This window comes from Equus quagga, chromosome 15, assembly GCF_021613505.1.
Source record: "Equus quagga isolate Etosha38 chromosome 15, UCLA_HA_Equagga_1.0, whole genome shotgun sequence".
Taxonomy (NCBI): domain Eukaryota; kingdom Metazoa; phylum Chordata; class Mammalia; order Perissodactyla; family Equidae; genus Equus; species Equus quagga.
In genome coordinates, this window is record NC_060281.1 from 21,575,328 (window position 1) to 21,595,643 (window position 20,316).

General features: G+C 39.3%; 2 protein-coding genes across 3 annotated transcripts in view; one reads left to right on the forward strand and one right to left on the reverse strand.

The window, feature by feature from the left end:
- Positions 1–16,225, reverse strand: part of POLH (DNA polymerase eta) — a 29,857-nt gene extending 13,632 nt beyond the window's left edge. Inside the window, exons 1-4 of the mRNA XM_046639321.1 lie at positions 15,947–16,225; positions 13,339–13,479; positions 12,971–13,105; positions 10,050–10,267 (exon numbers count right to left, since the gene is read on the reverse strand). Coding sequence (XP_046495277.1) covers positions 10,050–10,267; positions 12,971–13,105; positions 13,339–13,475 — 490 coding nt within the window. The 5' untranslated portion in view covers positions 13,476–13,479; positions 15,947–16,225. The remainder of the gene's footprint in view (positions 1–10,049; positions 10,268–12,970; positions 13,106–13,338; positions 13,480–15,946) is intronic.
- Positions 16,226–16,360: 135 nt separating this feature from the next.
- Positions 16,361–20,316, forward strand: part of XPO5 (exportin 5) — a 53,435-nt gene continuing 49,479 nt past the window's right edge. For both annotated transcript variants that reach the window (XM_046639281.1, XM_046639282.1), the window contains exons 1-3: positions 16,361–16,638; positions 18,474–18,595; positions 19,518–19,590. In XM_046639281.1, coding sequence (XP_046495237.1) covers positions 16,534–16,638; positions 18,474–18,595; positions 19,518–19,590 — 300 coding nt within the window. In that variant the 5' untranslated portion in view covers positions 16,361–16,533. The remainder of the gene's footprint in view (positions 16,639–18,473; positions 18,596–19,517; positions 19,591–20,316) is intronic.

The following is a 20,316-nucleotide window of genomic DNA, read 5'->3' on the forward strand; positions in this document are numbered from 1 at the left end:
GCCAAGCTGTGCCATGTCCACACCCCGGATCCAAACCGGTGAACCCAGGGCTGCCAAGAAGCGGAATGTGCGAACTTAACCGCTGCGCCACCAGGCCCGGCCCCAGTACATGCAAATCTTAATCTCCATCCACAAACTCTTAGACTTTAATCCCTTATCTCCACCTCCCTACAGAATAACTCATCTTGAATTTTTCATTATAGTTTCAAATTAAACATAACTAAAATCAACCTTTATTATATTTTCCTCCTCAAAGGTTCACTTTCCCAAACAATTCCCTATTTCTAGTAAAGGTTTAAAGTCCAAATAATATTGGCTTCTTTTCTATTTAGTCAACAAAGCGCACTTCAAAATATTTCACATATCCACTGCAACCCACCCTATTTTATTCACGTTTTCTTCATTCCTTCCTAGACCACCTTAACTCCTAAACCACCCTCACCCCGACTGCATTCTACACAATGCCCACAAATTAAATACCAATTAAATACCACAATCAAATACCCTCAAATACCAATGTTATCAGTCTTATCCCTTGTTCAAAACCCTATAAGTTATGGGGCCGGCCTGGTGGTGCAGCAGTTAAGTTCTCACGTTCCGCTTCTCGGTGGCCCTGGGGTTTGCCGGTTCGGATCCCGGTGTGGACATGGCGCCACTTGGCAAAAGCTATGCTGTGGCAGGCATCCCACATATAAACAGAGGAAGATGGGCACGGATGTTAGCTCAGGGCCAGGCTTCCTCAGCAAAAAGAGGAGGACTGGCAGCAGTTAGCTCAGAGCTAATCTTCCTCAAAAAAACCCCACAAAACTCTATAAATTGGCATTGAAGATCATCTGACCTTTTCAATTTATCTTCCACTAATCCCAAGTTTGTTATATACTTACGATTTCCTGAACATACCATGCTTGTGCCTTAAGATATCACTTACTCTATTTCCCTGCTCTTACTCCTTAACTCTCTCTCCTTTGTTTAAATAAATCTTATCTATACTTCAGGGCTTATTCAAGTCTCATCTACCACGAAGTCCTCTCCAACTATACTGGCTAACTTTGGGGTGCCCCACTAAAGTCCTTTAGCTCTTATCTGTAACACGTGCAGCATAATTGTGAATAGAACACATTCTACAGTCAGGCAGGGTTCAAATATTGGGTTCACAACTTACTATGTGACTTTAAGCAAGTTACATAATTCTCTAAGCTTCCGTTTGATTGTCTGTAAACTGAGGAGGAAAGTACTGTGCCTCATGGGATTGTTGTGCGGATTAAAGGATATTTATATATCTTAAAGCTCCTTAACACAGTATCTTGCACATATTAAGAACAATAAATGTTATAACATCCTTCATTTAAAACCACTTATTACATTTGGGAAACATAAAAATATGAAGAATGTATTGAAATTATGCTTTTTTCTGGACTCAACTAGTAGAGCTAAATTTTCTGTGCTGTAGATTTCTTCATTATTGCTCTCCCAGATGAGGTAACCTGCAATCCTGTTACTCTGTATCCATGTCAATTGAACAGGACCAGAAGATCAGTAGCATTCCTTTGTTTCCTTCTCTTCTCTAGTTAATAACAAGAATCTATAAAATTTTGGTTTTTCTCTGATACACTGAAATGGACTAGAGGGAGAATATTCAGGTAGTTTTTGGTGTGAAATGCCCACTAAAGCTAGGTCTTTCCTTTTCCTATTGAATTATCTGGGTACCTTTGTGGAAGCCAATTGACCAAAAAAACTGTGGGGACTATTTGTGTGCTTTCTATTCTGTATATACCATTGATCTATATGTCTCATCTTATACCAATACCACACTGCCCTACTTACTGTAAATTTAGAGGAAGTCTTCCAACTTAGTTCTTTTTCAAAGTTGTTTGCCTTTCCATACATCCTTTGCATTTCCATACAAATTTTATAATTAGTTTGTCAAATTCTACAGAATCCTGCTGGGATTTTGGAAGGAAATGCAATGAATCTTTAGGTCAATTTGGGGAGACTGGAGCTTTAATATTTAGTCTTTTTTTGTAAGATTTTCTTTTTTCTTTTTCTCCTCAAAGCCACCGATACATAGTTGCATATTGTTAGTTGTGGGTCCTTCCAGTTGTGGCATGTGGATGCTACCCCAACATGGCCTGATGAGCAGTGCCATTTCCGCACCCAGATCCGAACTGGCGAGACCCCGGGCTGCCGAAGCAGAGCCTGCGAACTTAACCACTCCGCCACGGGGCCGGCCCCAATATTTAGTCTTTTGATCCATGAGCATGGTATGTCTCTCCATCGATTTCATCTTTAATTTATCTCAGTGATGTTTTATAGTTTTCACTGAACTAGTTTCTCACATATATTGTTAAATTTATCTCTAATAATTTCATGATTTTAATGCTTTTGCAAAAGATACTGCTTTTTAAATTTTAATTTCCCATTTTTAATTTTAGTATATAGAAATATGACTGATCTTTGCATATTGACTTGGTCCCTTGCAAAATGCTAATCTCACTTATTCTAGTTTTGCTGGTTTTTTGGGGGGAGGAGGTAGATTCCTTAGGATTTTCTACAAACATGGTCATGTCACCTGCAAAGAAAGTTTACTTCTTCCTTCACATGTGAATATCTTTTATTTCTTTTTCTATTCTCATGGCACCATCTTGTACCTCCAGTACAATGTTGAATAGAACTGGCGTAAGAGCAAGCATTGATGACTTGTGCCAAAACTTCGGGGTTAAACTGATAAACCTCTAGCTAGACTCCACAACTCCAGGGACTGTAACTACAAAAGAGAAGTCCCTGTACTGATAACAGGTGTGCTCTCCTCTGTGCTACAAGCTGATTAGTGCCTTCCAAGCTCCCTCTGACTGTTGGCAGATTTTATCATCTTGTGGCTGTAGGATTGAGGACCCCATTTTCTTGCTGGCTGTCGGCAGAGGGCAGCTCTCAGAGCCTAGCCATGGGGCCTTCTCCAAAGGCCCTCTCATAACAAGGTGGCTTGCTTCTTCAAAGTCAGCAAGAAGTATCTCCAACTCCCACAACTCTCATCTTTGACAGTTGATTTGAAACACAACGGTTTCACGTCATATGCCTTCAGAAGATGTTCACTATGTGCTTCGAAAGAAATGAATTAAGAGGAAGCAAAGGGAGGAGAGAACAAATGAGCTCCTTAGCTAACATAAACTAATTACAAAATGGCCTCGAAGGATAAGTTTTTCCTGGCAGTTTTTGAGTATTACTTTAAAGTAATCCTACTACTAAAACTTTCCACACACATAACTATTTCAGAAACAGAAAATACAAAGTTGCAAATGCAGCATTACTGAGCAAGCCTGCTAGCTTTGAATTAAGAGGCAGTGGTAAAGTTGAATGGAAACATCAGTATCAAAACATCACAAATACCTAGGCTTTTTTCCTAGATTTGAAATATGTCACATCCATGAAAAATAATTTTTGGAAAATTACATGCACTTAGATCAGCTAATTTCTTTTTCTTTTTCTTTTCTTTCTTTCTTTCTTTTTTTTTTGAGGAAGATTAGCCCTGAGCTAACATCTGCTGCCAATCCTCCTCTTTTTGCTGAGGAAGACTGGCCCTGAGCTAACATCCGTGCCCATCCTCCTCTACTTTATATGTGGGACACCTACCACAGCATGGCTTGCCAAGCAGTGCCATGTCCGCACCTGGGATCTGAGCTGGTGAACCCCGGGCTGCCCAAGTGGAATGTGTACACTTAACTGCTGTGCCACCGGGCCAGCCCTAGATCAGCTAATTTCTGTTATCAGTTCTTTTGGCTGCACACATCATATGAAGACTCGGAAATATGATATGAAATATCATCATAAACCATTTACTAGACATTGCACTGTGAACACTATAAGATATCACTGCATCTGGAAGCTTAATATTTAAACAGGACACATTAAAGCAACAGATATATAAGACATATAGAAATAAGACTTCTTTATAAACATTGGCATTTTAAATAAAAATGTACACAGGTAAGAAAGATAAGTGTAGAAGAAAGAGGAGGATGTCCATTTGAGTTGGGGTAATATCTGACCACAATGAAGGTATGTACCATTTTCAGCCAGAGAAGTCTTCAACAATGAATTGCAGCCTAGAACCAATGTAATGTGTAATCTTAGTTCTTACTCAGAGGTATGTGGGTTTCAGAGGGTCTGTGAATCTCCTGAAAAGTGCATGCAAAATTGTCTAATGTGTAGATTTGTAGTTTTCTAAGGCAAAGGTCCACAGCTTTCAACAGATTTTCAAAAGGTTATATAGTCCTCAAAAAACCCTGAAAGAACGAAGGATTTAAAGCATTATATGGGGGCTGGCCTGGTGGCGCAGCGGTTCTATGCACATGTTCCGCTTCAGCAGCCTGGGATTCGCCAGTTCAGTTCCCGGGTACAGACGTGGCACCGCTTGGCAAGCCATGCTGTGGTAGGTGTCCCACATATAAAATAGAGGAAGATGGGCAAAGATTTCAGCTCAAGGCCAGTCTTCCTCAGCAAAAAAGAGGAGGATTGGCAGCAGATGTTAGCTCATGGCTAATCTTCCTCCAAAAAAATAAATAATAAAGCATTATAAAATCAATTCCAAATGTTGATTTAAAAAAATTAGCCACTCAATAAAATGTGGTACACACAGCTAAGACCAAAGAAAACCTTCCTTATATGATCATTAAATTACCGACTCTGGTCCCAGAATAATACAGAAAATCATGACGTTTCATCATCAAATGTTTATGTACCATAATTTTGCCTTCTTTAAGTGGCATGTTTTTATTGTCCATTGTATTTCCCCTAAAGAACTAAAGGATTTGCAGCCTCCAGCTTGATAAACTCTGCTAAATCAGGATCAGAAAATAAAATAATTCCTCAGTGCTCCTTCCCACAAGCTTCCCCAGGCAGTTCTACTGTTACCCTTCAACACATTAAAGACATATTATACAACTGTTGGACAGCAAAAGGAAACTTTACATCTTACATCTTATTTTAAAATATGGAATCCATAGGAAATTCACCACTAGAAATAAGCTAAACTCTCTTGGAGCTTTTTCCAGACAAATCTGTATAGTTTCTACTAGTAATAACAGATTGGCTTACAGTTCCCCTAAGAAGTTAACTTGCTATAGATTTGTATCCAGACAGTTTCCTTTTGGTTAATGTCCAAGCTTCAAAGTTTTTTACTGAAAGAGCTCTTCTGAATAAGAATAATGTTACACAGTAAGAGTTCTAAAAGTACATGTTACAAATGAAGGGGAGAAATGATACACTGTTTTGAATATAGCCATTATCAAAACTACTAGAAAATGTCTAGAAAAAAAGTGTAGACATCCTGTCGACAAGCCTCTAGACGCAGAATTATTTGCTCTGGGAGATCTAGCTGAGTTCCACTTTCATGATGTTTGATTAAAAATATATAAGACCCAGATTCTCTTAGATCTGGCTATCCAGAACAATCATAATCTAATATTACCACAAAAGCAAGATTTTATTGTCCTAATTTTATTCTAGTCTAAGAAAATGTTTTTAAGCATCAAGTACATTTTATTTATTAAAGAACTGTCATGCAGATTATATCACAAGTTTTTGACAGGTACACAAAGTAAATAAAGATGAACTTATAAAAAAAATCACTTATTGGGGGTCCGGCCCAGTGGTGTAGTGGTTAAGTTTGCACATTCCGCTTTGGCGGCCTGGTTTGGTTAGCAGGTTCGGATCTCCGGCGCAGACCTAGCACCGTTTGTCAAGCCACACTGTGGAGGCATTCCACATCAAATAGGGGAAGACTGGCACAGATGTTAGCTCAGTGACAATCTTCCTCAAGCAAAAAGAGGAAGACTGGCAACAGAAGTTATCCCAGGGCCAATCTTCCTCTCACACACACACACACACACACACACACACACACACACACACATCACTCATTCCCCTACACATCAATAGCCAAGGAGAAAATACAACAGAAAAAAAAATGTAAAATCACAATAGCAGTAAAAAAATTAAAGCATCTAGGAGCTAACATAACAAATGAATGCACAAGACCTTTATAGAAATGCACAAAACCTCTTTATAGAAAAAAAGTAAAGCTTTAATAAAGATATAATAATTTGGATACTCATATAATAAAAAAAGGAATTTTGATCCCTACCTCACACTGTACAGATACACACACCATGGGTTTTAAATCTGAATGTAAAAGGCTAAAGAATAAAGCTTCTAGAATAAGACAGAAAAATTTCTTCATGACTTTGAGGTAGGTAAAGATTTCTTAAACAGGACATAAAAAAATACTATCCATAAAGGAAAAAAAAAACCAGATAAATTGGACCAAATTAAAATTAAGAACCTCTGTTCATCAAAAGGCACCATTAGGGGCTGGCCCCGTGGCAAAGGGGGTTAAGTTTGCGTACTCCGCTTTGGTAGCCCAGGGTTTCGCCGGTTCAGATCATGGGCATGGACATGGCACCGCTCATCAGGCCATGCTGAGGCAGTGTCCCACAAAGCACAACCAGAGGCACTTTGCAACTAGAATATACAACTATGTACTGGGGAGACTCTGGGGAGAAGAAGAAGGAAAAAAAAGACAGAAGACTGGAAACAGTTGTTAGCTCAGGTGCCAATCTTTAAAAAAAAAAAAAAAGCCACCATTAAGAGAGTGGAAAAAAAAGCCACAGACCAGAATATATTTGCAATACATATATTTGATAAAGGACTCATATCCAGAATATACAAAGGAGTCTTATAGACAAATGAGACAAGACATCCAACAAAAAAATCGGCAAAAGACTTAAACAGGCATTTCATAAAAGAAGATATCTAAATGGTCCATAAACTTACAAAAAGGTGCTCAATTGCATTAACACCAGGGACATGCAAACTAAAACCACAATGTGATATCACTACACATTCATCAAAATGGCTAAAATGCAAAAGAAAAAAGCAAGTGTTGACAAGGATGTGGAACAACTAGAACTCTCATATGCTGCTAGTGGGATTATAAATTGGAACAACCATTTTGGAAAACTGGTAGTATCTAAAGCTGACTGTAGGCAAACTAAAGCTGAATATAGGCAAACCCTACAATGAGGACTTCTAGTCATATAGCCAACAGAAAAGCATACATTTGTTCACCAAAAGATATTTACAAAAACGTTCATAGGAGCACTATTCTTAGTAGTCCAAAACTGGAAATAACCCAAATATTCATCAATAGTAACATAGATAAATTGTGCTATATTCATACAGTGGAATATTACACAGCAATGAGAGTAAACAAACTCAACTACATACAACAGAATGGATGAATCTTACAAAGACAATGTTGAGCCAATGAAGCTAGACTCAAGTATATATGGCATGATTTCAATTTTATAAAGTACAAAAGTAAGCTAAATAGAAACCAGGATGGTGGTTACTGTAGGAGAGGTGGGAGACACATGAATACTGACTGGAAGGGTAGGCAAGGGTGGCTTCTAGGGTTCTGATGTTGTTTTCTGATCTAGGTGCTGCTTACAAAAGAGGTTTACTTTGTGAAAATTAGTCAAGATGTACACTTACAATCAATGCACTTTATATATATATGTTACATAATTCCATATATTATAATTAAAAGTTTAGATGAGAAAAAAAAGGAAAATATACTGGGTTCCAGACCCCAGAAGAAGCAGAAATATTGTAACAGATAAATCAAAAAGAATTTTTTTTTTTCCTGAGGAAGATTCACCCTGAGCTAACATTTGTTGCCAATCTTCCTCTTCTTGTACATGAGCTGCCACCACAGCATGGTCACTGGCAGACAAGTGGGGTAGGTCCACGCCTGGGAACTCAACCTGGGCTGCCACAGTGAAGTGTGCTGAACTTGACCACTAGGCCACCCAGGCTGGCCCAAATCAAAATTTTTAACTTAAAAAAAAACACTAAAAGGGACATAAATGAAGACCTAAAAAATTAGTGAGATATAATATGTTTATAGATGAAATAATTCAATATTAAAATAACTATCCTCTCTCTCTAAATATGTAAATTCAATGTACTTCCATCAGGATTTTTTGAGGAATTCAACTAATGTATTCTAAAATCCATACTGAACAGTAAAGGTGCATAAATATCTATGATAATTTTGAAAAAAGAAAAGCAGAGGAGAGTCCTTATAAAATATTTTGACATACTACAAACAGTAATAAAAACAATGTGTTTCTGGAGTAGAAGCAGACAGACTAATGGGATACTCCAGATACAGACCCACTTATATATGCAAAGTTGAGAAATAATGGATTGTTTAATAAATAATTGTTGGGAAAACTGGCTCACTATGAGAATAATAGTTAAGGTGGCTCCCTACCTTAAATCAAATAAAAAGGTGAACTCCATATGGTTGAAAGATCTAAAAATAAATTATAAGGCAAATCGAATAAAATCTAGAAAAATGTTTTTGTGAACTTCTGGTAGAAACGAATGTCTAAAACGAGATTCAAAATGCACAAACCATAAGGTGAAAAATTGATAGACTAAAAGAATTTTGTTGAGCAAAGTACAGCATAAACAAATTTAACGGATGACAGACTTGGGAGAAGATATTTCCAATGTCAAAAACAGACAAGGGACTAATAACTAGGACATATAAGGAATTCTTGCAAAAAAAAAAAAAGGCAGGAAATTCAATGGAAAATTGGGTAAAGATTATAAATAAGCAATTCACAAAAGTAGAATTCAATTGGCTAACAAGTATATGAAGAGATGCTCAATCTCAATTAGTAAATGGAGAAATGTAAATTAAAACAAACCAAAAACACAAAATACCACTTTATAGCCATCACATAGGCAAACATTTTTATTTTTTAATTATTTTGTTTTTGCTGAGGAAGATTCGCCCTGAGCTAACATCTGTGCCAATCTTCCTCTATTTTTTAGTATGTGGGCCACCAGCAAGAGCATGGCTGCTAACAGAGTGTAGGTCCACGCCCAGGAATCGAACCCAGGCCTCTGAAGCAGAGCGTGCTGAACTTAACCATAGGCAACCAGGGCTGGCCCTTTGGCAAATATTTTTAAACACAAGATAATACCAATTGCTGGTGAGGATATGGGGGAAACAGGAATTCTTATGTACTATCCAGGGGTAAGTTAAACTACTACAGCCATTCTGGGGAGCAATTTGGCAGTATTTAGTGAAACTAAGTATATGTGTATACCCTATGAGCTAGTAGTCCCCTCCTGAAAACATTTCCCAGAGAAACCCTTGAATAGGTCCAAAAGATGATGAATAAGGACATTCATCATATAAACAGTAGGAAGTTAGAAGCAACAAATGAGTTCATCACTAGAAGAATGGTCTGTAAACATGGTAGATCCATATCATGGATGATACTGTAATTAAAAGCAATCAATTACACATAAATACGCCTACATGGATAGATTTATAAAATCACCAATGAAAGAAAATTAAGAAACAGAATGAAACCTATAATACAATACTATCTTGTAATTAAAAAGCATAAATACAAGCAACACTATATAATTTATAAAGACATATACATATTTGAGACGATACACCAAACATCAGTGGGTGCCAGAGGGTGTATGGGGTGGGGAGGGAGTAGAGGGAATCATTATGAAGGGGAAAGTAGTAAAATAAAACGAGAGGCCTTGCAGAGCCCATTGATGATATTGTGCTATGAACTGATTAGAAATTTTGAGTGACTCAGCTCCCTCTACTTGAGGTCCCCCTTAAAAAAGCTCACCCTTCTCACAATGAAGAAACCAAGTTACAATCATATAAATTAAGCTACAAATGATGGAAGTGCTCAGTCAGCCTTCTATTGATAACTCTAACCTGCCCTAATTACATCTAAAGAGAAACTTGATTCCATACAGATTTCACAGCTTCTCAACATTCATATACCTGGAAAGATAGAATTTGTATATCCTTCCATGTGAGTCCTTGTGATTCATTCAGGTCGAAGTTTAAGTTTCCTTTCAATCAATCCAAGAAGGATCAGAATGACCAAGCAAAGCAGGTTCCAAAGGCAGGAAGCAGAAGCAATATGATGCTATGGAAGTACCTTTCTCATCAGTCCCTTCTGCTGTTGTAGAGCCTTGGGGCAACCCTTCAATATAGGTGCTTGGCAACAAGTCTGCTGAGATAGGCTGACCTTGTAGCTTTTGCAGTCTCTCTCGTACAGCACTGGTCAGGTCTACGAAAGCCTCATCAATGCTGGCACGTTCAATCATAGCAAAACGAGACATTACCTCCATCACTTCCACACTGGCTTCCCGGTACCTAAAAAGTATAAGAATTACACGTGTAGGCAATAGAAAGAGAATACATAGAGGTTGTTGGCCCCATCCCCTCCCTCTCATAATGGAACAATAATATACATCATCAGTGTAAGTCTCCTTAAAGAGAGAAATGGTGGCTTGACAGAGACTAGACAGTAACCCAACAGAAGGGGTAAATGAGCATGCAGATGGTCAATAACAGAAGCAAGGAAAAAGAACCATGGAGGCAAACATTTTTAGTGCAACTCTAGCACTACCAAAGTAGAAAGCATCCAGACCATGAACGTGTCTGTATGACAAGGATCTTTCTAAAGAGGAAATGCTTCCAACTCATTTAACTAGAAAAAATTGTATTATGATCACCTATTCCTTTTGTCATTTTCATATACCCACCACATAGTATACTGCTTCTACTTTCGTCTTCAAATGAGAGGTAACTTACAGGGAACACTGCACTGATCAGTGAACTGAGTATCTGCTCTTCTTCAGGATGGTATTTCTCAATTTAAATTAACAAAGTGACACTGATTTTTTACTTCAGTCAATGGTGAGTTTGATTAACATGTGAGCTGGTCCTCACTACAGATATATACACATATACACAACCACACAACCAACCAAGTCCAATCACTTCTGGATATACTAACATTCAAACAATCAAGTTGAAGATAAACGTCTAGAATGTGATGATGTGTCTGGACAGGCAGAAGCCTTCCCCAGGGGATACCAATCTCACCACATACCTTCTATTCAAACCATTAACAAGCAGCTCTGTTGGCTGTATATAGCTAGTTTTCTATGGCAATATATGGATATTTTCCTTGCTATGGAATTTAAAGTAAGTTCTTTGCTCTTGTTGAATCTATTTTATTTATCATAAAAATGGAAATATTTGCACCTCTTCGGTAAGACATCTATAAATACTAGTGTAATTATTGTTCTAAAACATTTTCAAATGAGAGAATTGGAGAAAGGTTTTTGTCTTTTAATCATTATTTGGGATGGAGAAAGCAAGCATGTATGAGAGCATGAGAGCACAATATACTCACACACATACAGAGCAAGGAAGGATACTCTACTGCAATAGTTGGTGTTCCTTCACAGCCTCTTGAGCAAATTACTCCAAGGTTTTTTTTTGTTTTTTGTTTTTGGTGAGGAAGATTCGCTCTGAGCTAACATCTATTGCCAATCTTCCTCTGTCTTTGCTTGAGGACAATCAGCCCTGAGCTAACATCTGTGCCAATCTTCCGCTATTTTGTATGTGGGTCACCACCACAACGTGGCTTGGCAAGTGGCGTAGATCTGCACCTGGGATCCAAACCCACAAACCAAGGCCACCAAAGCAGAGCACACCAGACTTAACCACTACGCCACAGGGCCAGCCCTACTCCAAGGTATTTTTAAGAACATTTGGTAAGCTTAGTGTATATATGTTTCTGCAAATCATATTTTTATTTTTATAACCTGGGATCTCAGGTTAATTATTAAAATAATAATTTTAAATTGACAGGTCTTAATAACTCTTTGGTCTATAAACTTACTCCTAAATTTTCTAAAACTGCCTTTGTTCATTATTTGATGAAGATTTTAAGAGTGAAATGACCCAGTTTAAAGTTGGTGGTGTGTGGCTTTTCAAAATCACACTCTGAAGTCACCTATATTTCTTGAAAGTTACCTTGTCTTTACCAGCATAAGATTCTATTCAGAGCAAGGTAACATATGTCCAGTAGCTAATTAATTCTACTTTAGGGTTAAGGCATTAATTTTCAGTCAAATCTGTCTTCTTTTCTGGCATTAACTCCAATGTGAGGTTGGCTTTGACACTCCACCTTTAAACTTGTAATTCATAGGTAAATTCAGGAATATCTCAAATCCCAAGTTTATTAAAGCATGATCCCCACACACCATACAACACAGTATAGTGTACTATGAGAATGTGGGTACTGGAATCTGGAAAAAACTGAATCCTCAGGCTTCTTCCTAGCTGTGTTAACTTAAATGATTTAACCTCTCTAAACTTGCTTCATCATCTATGTGTGGGGTTGGGGGATTAATACTGGAACCTACCTTCTAACAATGTGAGATTTAAGAGATATTGCCTATGGAGGTGTTAACACAGTGCCTGGCATACGAAATATGCTCAATACATACTAGCTATCAGGATTATTATAATGGTTGGGGCTTGTACCTACCTCTGACTTGGTTATGCCTATACATGTCTCCCATTCCAAGGCTAACCTTCTAAAATTTGCAGAGAGACGGCTCAGTTCAAAAACAGAGACAGTAATCTCCTGCAAGATTGTTCAATTCTGGCAAGTAATTCTAGATATTGTCTTAGAATGTCAGTTTGACTTAGCTTTCTCTGGAAAAACTCTTAGTTTCACAACTTACTTCAAACACTTCAGATTTTTGGCCTGAGAACATGAGAATTGGTACTAAGTTTTAATTATAACAACCAACTTTTAAATAATTAAGGAACTGAAAGGGTGTCCAGGGCAGCAATTGTTATGCATTATAATGACTCAGAACTTCTCCTGCAACACAATATCAAAATCTGTTTTCATTTCACACAGAAAAGTTGGTTGACCAAAGGAAACTTTTTCAGATGTTATTTACATGAAACAAATTTGAAACATCAGTTCCTAGTCTCATGGAATATTATTCTCAACTCTTCTATTCTCCTTAAACAATCTTTTCTACTTACTTGGTGAGGTCAGCTTTCCCACGGGACTCAGGAACTTCTACCAGTAGAAGATCTGGACATAACTTCTTAGCTTCATCTGCCCACATGCTTCTAGTGACCCCAAATGCACGAGCTTCATAACTCACTGCAACTATTCTAAGGTTAGGAAAAAGGGAGAAGAAAAAAATATTACATGATCACAATAATAATTAAAATTTAACATTAATAGGCTATAAACATAATAGTAGAAACTTTTCAGTCACAGATGCCACTATTTGATCTCAAACACAGCAGTTCAGAAATCTCAAAAATACGATGTAGCACAGTGCCATGTATTCTTACAGATTAAAATGGTAGTTGACACTTACAACAATAACTAAGATACATACCCGCCACCCTTCCATGCTGTGTACTGTACGACTGCACAGGGTTTATTCCTCAAATGAGGATTTTGCCGCTGTTCCACTTGAACAAAAAAACAGTCCATGTCCACTAGAACAATCACCCGGTCCTGTCCATTAGCCATTTTTCTGTAAGACAATATTTTATGGTCAGAAAGGATACCTAATCCAAAGTGCCAAGCAAAATTGTATTTCCATTCTTCCATTGTTGAGTTATCATGAGCATGGAAACTAACAAGAATGAAATAGGCATACATTGCTGGCAAGAGAATAATAAATTGGTACAATTTTAGGAAGGTACTAAGTACTAAAATCTTTAAAAATACCATTCCCCAAAAGAACTGAACACTTTACAAAAGAAGATATACAAATAGTCAAAAGGCACATGAAAATGGGCTCAACATCATTAGTCATAGGAAATGCAAATTAAAACCACAATGCACGTCAATAGGGGGACAAAGCCAATAGTTAATCTAGTTGACAGACAAATCTCAAGTATAAATTCAGGGAAAAGAGAAGCAGAAAATGTTATATAACATCATAGCATTCATGGACTTTTTATTTTGAAATAATTTTAGACTTACAGAAAAGTTGCAAAAATAGCAGGGTTCTCCTACACCCAGTTTCCCCTAAATGTTAACATTTTATATAGCGCAATTATCAAAACTAAAAGGTGAACATTGGTCTAATATTCAACTACATACTTCACTTGAATTTCACCAGTTATTCCACTACTGTCCTTTTTCTGTTCCAGGACCCAATCGAGGATCCAAGCTTAGTCATCATGTCTCCTTAGTCTTCTCCAATCTATGACACTTCCTTAGTCTTCCCTTGTTTTTCATGACCTTGACACTTTTGAAGAGAACTAGTCAGTTACTTTGAGAATGTCTCTCAATTCAGGTTTGTCTGATGTTTTCTCTTGCTTAGATTGAGATTATGCATTTCTGGCAAGAATATTATAAAAGTGATGTGCTCTTCTCAGTGCATCATATTGGGAGGTACATGATGCCAACATGTCTTATTACTGGTGATGTTAACCATGATCATTTCGTTGAGTTAGTGTTTCTCACTGTAAAGTTACTATTTTTCCTTTTGGAACTGAAATCTTAGGGGAGACACTTTGAGACCATGCAAATATCCTGTTTCTCCTCAAATTTTCAACCATTAAGCACCCATCAGTGGATTTTTACCTGTAACAATTACTTTGCAGTGTTCTAATGGTGATTTTCAACTCATTCACATAAATTTTTGAAGATAAAAGAAAACAATACTATATACTATTCACAGATAGAGATACATAAAGGTACGGATGGTAGATTGGAAGAACACACCTTATATACTTGACAGTGGATACAGACTAATGTTATCATTTAACATTGTTAGAGATCTGAAAGAAGGAAGGTAAAGCAAAGCAGTGGCTCCCAAACTTTGCTGCAGATTGGAAATCACCTAGTAACATTTAAATAATACCGATGTCTGGCTTCTACCACCAGACATCCTAATTTAATCAGTATGGGTGTGACCTGGGCATTGTGATTTTTACAAGCTCTTCAGGTAGTTTTAACATGCAGCAGAGATTGGGAACCACTCACCTAAGGTAAACAAGATACTTATGGAAACACCAGTAGTTCATGATTTAAATATGCGAAACACAGGTTACACAGTTGAGTAAACACTCAACTGTATTCTAAAAAAAAGTGTCAAAAACTAACATTCACCTTGACAAAAGTGGCATGCAACTACAAAGCTGGAAGATCCATGGAAAGAAAACAATAAGTTAAAAAAATCAGAGTAGTCAAAAACATTAATTCCTTATAAATCCCACTCACCTAAGACAAGCAGAATGTGATTCTTTAAACTTTTATAAGTTAAAACCATAACATGTCAGAAATCACTTAACCTTCAAGTGGCTTTTGTGTAGTATTAGAACAGATAATGCCAGAATAAAAATAATAAATGCATTTTCACAAAAAAACCCAGGTAAGTACCATATTAGTTACAAATACCGGAAGTGGAGCATGAATGGAAGCAGTGATTTAAGTGCTGCAAACATTTTACTCAGTATGCAAGCACAAAAACCGAGATGCAGACTTCAACAGATAACGAAGTTGCTGAAGTTTTCAGTTTACGTATTTTGCTGGAGAAAACAAGAGCTTTTTAAAGACGGGAAATGAAACTCTCTGCCAAAACCCTCCTTTCGGAATAAGGATCACACTATTTTGAAGTCTTATATAATAGTACTTCAGATGATCAAAAGTGCGCAAACCTTCAATGATTGCAATTCTTCATCTTTAAAGATCGCGATTTATACCAATCTGTACAAAACAAGTTGGCGGTGATCAGGTGATAACATCCAAGGAAAATCAGTACAAGTGAAAAGGGAGGTTTAAGGGCTGCGGAGAAAACATTTTTTTCCACAAGAAAAATCCTCTTAGGGGACACCACCAGGGCCTTATCTCTCTGGGAGCATGTATTTCTATTCCATGTCATTCCGGCCCAACGTTGTCAGCGGCCCCTGCTGTATCATAAAATCAAGACCCAAAGCAGCATGAAAAGTCTGAAAACAGTGATACCGAACGGTTCTAAATTCTCTTACCAAGGTGACAAACGCCTGACAAAATTGCCAACCGCGGACGCCGCCGGTGCTGGGCTCGGTGTCCACTGGGAGGAAGACGATGGGGTCTTCACTATCTGTCCCCTTTCCAGGACCGGGCCAGTTTCCGGTCTCCAGGGAGATTTATTCCCCGTAACAACGGAGAAATAGACCAAGGGTCGCAGAGGATCCGTGCCCGGACAGGCGCCGCACAGCCGGGCGTGGTCAACCACCGCCAAAGCACTTAGCTTGCCAGCCCGCCCGACAAGGATCGAACTGCGCGCGCGCCGCGACGGACCGTTGACGCGCCTGCGCACCGCGGCCCTTCCGTCTGCCGCCCCGCCCACCGAGGAGTAACCCTACCAGGGAGCCTCCACTTCCGCGGGCGCGTGCGCAGTGGCGAGTCGGGCGCGTGCGCAGCGCCGGCTCCTTCCCCGTGGAGCTGCTGGGGCTCACGCTCCTCCTCCTGCTCCCCACCCCCCCAGCCCGCCGCGGCCCGGTACCAGCGCGTGGGTCCAGCCAAGGGAGCCGTCCGTGCCTCGTGCTCCCGGGACGGCTGCGGTGGGCGCTTGCGGCGTGAGGCCCTAGCCATGGCGATGGATCAAGTGAACGCGCTATGCGAGCAGCTGGTGAAAGCGGTGACGGTCATGATGGACCCCAGCTCCACCCAGCGCTACAGGCTGGAAGCCCTCAAGGTAGCTGGGGTCTGGCGCCCCGGGCCTGCCCCGAGACCCTCCCCCAGCCCCAGCCGTCCCAGCGGCTCCCATAACCCTGGTCGTCTCTGGCCCACGAGGCCCCTGGACCTCCCTCCCCAACCCCGGGGGGGCCTCCCCCTCGCCGCCCTCCGCGCCTCTTCCCATCCTCGCCTTCTCCCGGGACACTCCGGTCCCTAGCTGCTTCTCATCTCGCGACTGCTTCCCACTGCCTTCTCCTCCCCCTTCCCCACTTCCGATCACTCTTGTCCGCACCACGACCCTCTCCAGAGCCGGCTGCACCCATCTCATTCCCTCAAGCCCGCATCCTCGCGTCCCCTCGCCTTCCCGCGGCGCAGGTGCCCATCCCGTCCCCAGCACCAGCTACATTCTTTACGACCTCCTCTGCATTAAACGTTTCCTTGCTGACCCACTCTCCTGACCCGTCCTAACCAAGCTCCAGCCCCCCTAGCTCCCCTTTACTTACATCCTTGCACCTCTCACTAACCCTCTTCTGTGTCTTGGGCTATTTCTGGGCTAATTCTCACACACCCTCCCCCCACGTTTTTTAGTGTGTGATATTCTTAGGCGATTTTGCGCAAAGATGAACTTCTACCACTTAGTTTGCATTTTAACAAGGGCACTTTGGTTTCCTGAAAGTAGTTTTCTTGAGTCCCGGATGCTCTGCTCCTGGGACTGACTCTTGTGTTGCAGTTTGGGAATACTAATACAAATGGGGATGCTAATGCTAGTACAAGCTTATTCCTGCATCTCTCTGTGTGTGGGCTTTGAGAAATGACCGTTAGGAAAAAACACTTGTGCTTATTTTAACTGATGTAACTTCATAAAGCAGAGTGAGCATCACTTAGAAGAAACTTTACAATATATAGATGTATGCCACAGGATTTGGAATCAGAAACACTTGCGTTCTATTAGTTTGTTTTTTGCTATGAAATATTAACAGACACAAAAGTATGGAGAATTCTACAATGATTTGTCTATACCCATCACCTAAACTCAGCAGTTATAATGATTTTGCCACATTTGCTTTATCTCTTCCCCCACCAAAGGTTTTTAAAGCAAATCCTAGAAATTGTCATTTCACCCCTATATACTTCTGAGTGTTATCTCTAGTAAATAAGTTTTTACTTGTTTAGGTCAAGAAATGTTTCAACATTAGTTGGATATAGCATGGGAAACCTGGAACTATCAAAGTGAAAGGAATGTGTATTGGTTCTTTACTCATATAATATTGATCTAGATTTTGCAATTTAAAAATATAGCCCAGGGCCAGCCCTGGTGTCCTATGGTTAAGTTCAGTGCACTCTGCTTTGGTGGCTGGGTTTGGTTCCCCGGGTGCGGACCTACACTTCTCTGTTAGCAGCCATTCTGCACTGGCGGCCTGCATACTAAGAAATAGAGGAAGATTGGCATGAATGTTAGCTCAGGGCGAATCTTCCCTAGGAAAAAAATATGTAGCTCAGGTTAGAGTTTCTTAAGATGAAAGTTTTTTTAGTTTTTAGGTTTTTTTTTTTTTTTTTGAGGAAGATTAGCCCTGAGCTAACTGCTGCCAATCCTTCTCTTTTTGCTGAGGAAGACTGGCCCTGAGCGAACATCCATACCCATCTTCCTCTACTTTATATGTGGGATGCCCACCACAGCATGGCTTGCCAAGCGGTGCTATGTCCGCACCCGGGATCCAGACAGGCGAACCCAGGGCTGCCAAAGTGGAATGTGCAAACTTAACCGCTGCGCCACCGGACTGGCCCCAAGATAAAAGTTTTTTTAGTTCCCATTTGCTTGGCTCCTAGGAGAAATGCTAACTTTTCTTCTTTCAGTTTTGTGAGGAGTTTAAAGAAAAGTGCCCTATCTGTGTCCCCTGTGGCTTGAGGTTGGCTGAGAAAACACAAATTGCCATCGTCAGACATTTTGGCCTTCAGATCCTGGAGCATGTTGTCAAGTAAGGAGCTTTTGGATGTTACCACAAAGTCTGTGAGAGAGCAAATCTTTATTTCTTATATAACTCATAAAGATACTATTTAGGTCAGTAAAAAAGCAATCCCCAAGAAGAAAGGAGTGGTCCCCAAGAGGTTGTTAACAACCTCTCGGGAGCTCTCATTCAGGATTTAACCTTTCTCTTCTTCAGTTTCTTTATCCATGTGAAGTGGGTGGTGCATACTAAGCATTCTACAAATACTAAGCATATCTACAAATAATAGTTATTCAGTCAGCATTTATTGAGCTCCTGCTGAATACCAGCAAACTCAGTTTTTTAGACTAATGCAACATATAGGTAAATAAATCTCTGATTAGGCACTGTGCCTTTAAATTTTTTTTTTTTAAGTTTGAGTGTGTGCCTTCTCTGAATGGCAAATCCAGAGGAGGCTTGTATGAGAATAACTGAAAACCATGCCTGAACTGAGTCCTCTACCCCAACGCCTATCAGAAGAATCAGCTTTTAAGACTTAGCCACAGTTTTTCCAGAATTGTGCCATTACGTTGTAAGCCAACACAGAAAGGGAGTTAGTAGTATCAAGATTTTATTTTCCAAAAAGCAACTGCATTGTTGGGGTTGTCCTAGGTATATTTACTTTTGGTTTGTCAACAAAATCAAGGGGAAAAGCTAATCTGTGCACAAATCTTGTGTGGATTCCAATTAATAGACCACTGCCTATGTAAAACTCTTCCCCAAGAATTTTCCTCTTGTTAACATTTTGGTTAAATGTGGACTGGTTTTGTCCATCCTTTGAAGGGCACAAACTTGGAAGTATAATTTCTTAATGAAATCACCAGCATAATGTAATGCAGGAATCAAAACCAGTCTCTTTTGAAGAGAAGACTTCTGATGTGGTTGTGTTGACTTTCTGCATCTTGATGACCAGGTTCCGGTGGAACAGCATGTCTCGATTGGAGAAGGTGTATCTGAAGAACAGCGTCATGGAGCTGATTGCAAATGTAAGGAATGGTTGCTTGGAAGACTTATGTTTCCAAAGTAGTTCAGACAAAGTGTGAGTTCTTCAGTGTAGCATTTGTGTAAAAATTCACTGATTCTCCATAGGTCCTACAGCATGCTTTGTATAATAGTAAATGTTAACCTTCAAGATAAAAAGAACCACCATCACAAGAAATCATGATTGATCACATTTCTCTTACTAGGTTTAATTAATGCTTTAGGTGTTGACTTCTATTTTTAAAATTAAAAGACTAGGTAGAGGAGATTAAACATGTTCAGCAAATGAGTAAGATTCTTAGATCTAAATTGGATTGCACTTTGCTGTTTGTTTCCTTTTATTCCAAACCGTACTACTGTATAATACTACCAACAAAAAATTGCAGAATAAATTTGTTTCAGGACTTAGAATATGACTTTAAACATGTTTAAAATCCACAGCCGTTTTTTTTTCTTTTTATACAAAGGGCAAGAAAAGTGTAATTCCCCCCACCTTTTCATCCCCAAAGTCTAGTGCCTTTAATAGGGGAAAAAAAATCCCTTTAAAATTATTAATTAACTTAGCTAGCTAGGATTTGTATTTTGCTAGTTCTGGGGAAACTTGAGAGAAGTCGTAATTTATTAGTCTTGCTATCAAACTTCAGAAGAAGAGTCCCAGTCATGGTCTTTCTGTATCTTCTAATAGTAGAACTATTGGTAAAGTATTCAGTTTCTTCTAACTCTCGTGTTCT